General features: G+C 36.4%; 1 protein-coding gene across 1 annotated transcript; it reads right to left on the bottom strand.

The window, feature by feature from the left end:
• Positions 1–278: 278 nt before the first annotated feature.
• Positions 279–1224, bottom strand: LOC116178779 (protein cornichon homolog 4). Its single transcript, XM_031498383.1, has 3 exons — positions 973–1224; positions 590–912; positions 279–542 (listed from the first exon to the last, which is right to left on the bottom strand). Exons 1-3 carry the CDS (start codon positions 1048–1050, stop codon positions 473–475), a joined length of 471 nt encoding a protein of 156 aa, XP_031354243.1. The 5' UTR covers positions 1051–1224; the 3' UTR covers positions 279–472.
• Positions 1225–1600: the final 376 nt, after the last annotated feature.

Raw genomic sequence — 1600 nt, 5'->3', positions numbered from 1 at the left:
AAGTTGGCCACTGTAGTTGGAGTTATTTTTCCACGCGCAGGTCGTATGTACTGCCCCTCTATTTACTTATATACAACTCTGTGAGAATAACCATATATAACCCTGTTTACAAAACGCTCCCAACTACACACGCCATTTGTAAATCACATCAGCGCCTCTAGTGTTAATCTGAATCACTAATAACATAGCATTGAATAGTCCTAGCTTCCGCTCACAAATACAAGCAATTAATTGCATTAATATTACCGAAGTTTGATAAATGAATACAATAAAACAGAAAAGAGTTAACATTTATTACAAAACACTACTATATGCTAATTACAAACAAGGTACAATAATAATTGTCGATTCTTTCCTTCAAAAACAGCATTGCTAAATAGTGCAATTATACCAATTAACAAATGGAATTAATTTACCTAAGTTAAAATAAAATAAAACTGCAAACAACAAAAAATTTGTGAAACTGAATGCATTAGTATTCGAAATTTCCTGCGTCATCGTTTCTAACTGTGGGGTCTTCCTTCAACAAGGAAACGATCATACTAAAATAACACATTGAAAACCGCATTTGACTCACATTTATACGTACCAATAGAGGTAAATGAAGAAAAATATTAAATAATACCCTAAGTAGACCATGCAATCTCTCATGCTCCTCTTAAGTTGCCCCCTGTTGTGAATCTCCGTCGGATCATAAAGACCTAAATTACCCTTCGGTATATTTATAATCTCATAGGTTAGCCAGCCGATCATCGGCAAATTGGCTAACATCAACAGCCAATGGCCTTGTAAACCTATAAAGACCGTAATAAAAACGTGGGCTATCAGTTTCGGGGCTACCCAAGGGTTCAGTTTCGAGCAGCACTGCTGAGCGTTTAAATAGTCGCACTCTAGATCGGACAGTGTTATAACCTAGAATTTGTTAAGAAAGAATGTACAAAGTGCGAATGCATACGCATAAAAAAAGGATACGAAGTAAATAAGCAGGAATAAAATCGCCCCCGTATCTAGCAGAGCTAACGAAAACAGAAGAGGGTCGGAGAGAAACATTGGTTGTCCGAGAGGTGAAGCTTGCACTGTTTATTTACTTAGAAATCTTCAGTTAATCTGTTGCCCTTCTTGTATTCTAATCGTGACCATTATAGTAGTATAAATATTAGCATTGATAATAATTTGAAAATATAAATTATAAACAAACCGGAGTAGATCAAATATCTCACGAGTAGATTTCTTGAACAGTAGGTATATTGTTACTTACGGGCGTTGCCAGATCTCCCATTCTGATATTCATGCATAACTTACCACCCTGTATATCCAGATCTAGAGCCTTGGGAAACTTCAGAAAATACGTGGAAAGTTTTTGGAACCCCTGAAAACTCTTCAAATAATCTGAAAATCTTTAAAAAAGAATGAAACACGCTGGGTCGTATGTCGGGTTGCGGCTGGGAATCGGGTGTGAGCTCGTATAGTGAAGGGCTATTATTTATAGTCGTCTTCGTAATAATAACGTTTATTGTGTTAGTAGGCATAGCTAGTGGACAACATTAAAATGTAAGTTCGAATCCCACAATAAAACATCTAACTACCTACCATGCTTCGG

Source organism: Photinus pyralis, unplaced genomic scaffold (assembly GCF_008802855.1).
Source record: "Photinus pyralis isolate 1611_PpyrPB1 unplaced genomic scaffold, Ppyr1.3 Ppyr1.4_LG8, whole genome shotgun sequence".
Classification (NCBI taxonomy): Eukaryota; Metazoa; Arthropoda; class Insecta; order Coleoptera; family Lampyridae; genus Photinus; species Photinus pyralis.
Note: the sequence above shows the minus strand (reverse complement) of the source record. Positions and strands in the feature narration are given on the sequence as shown.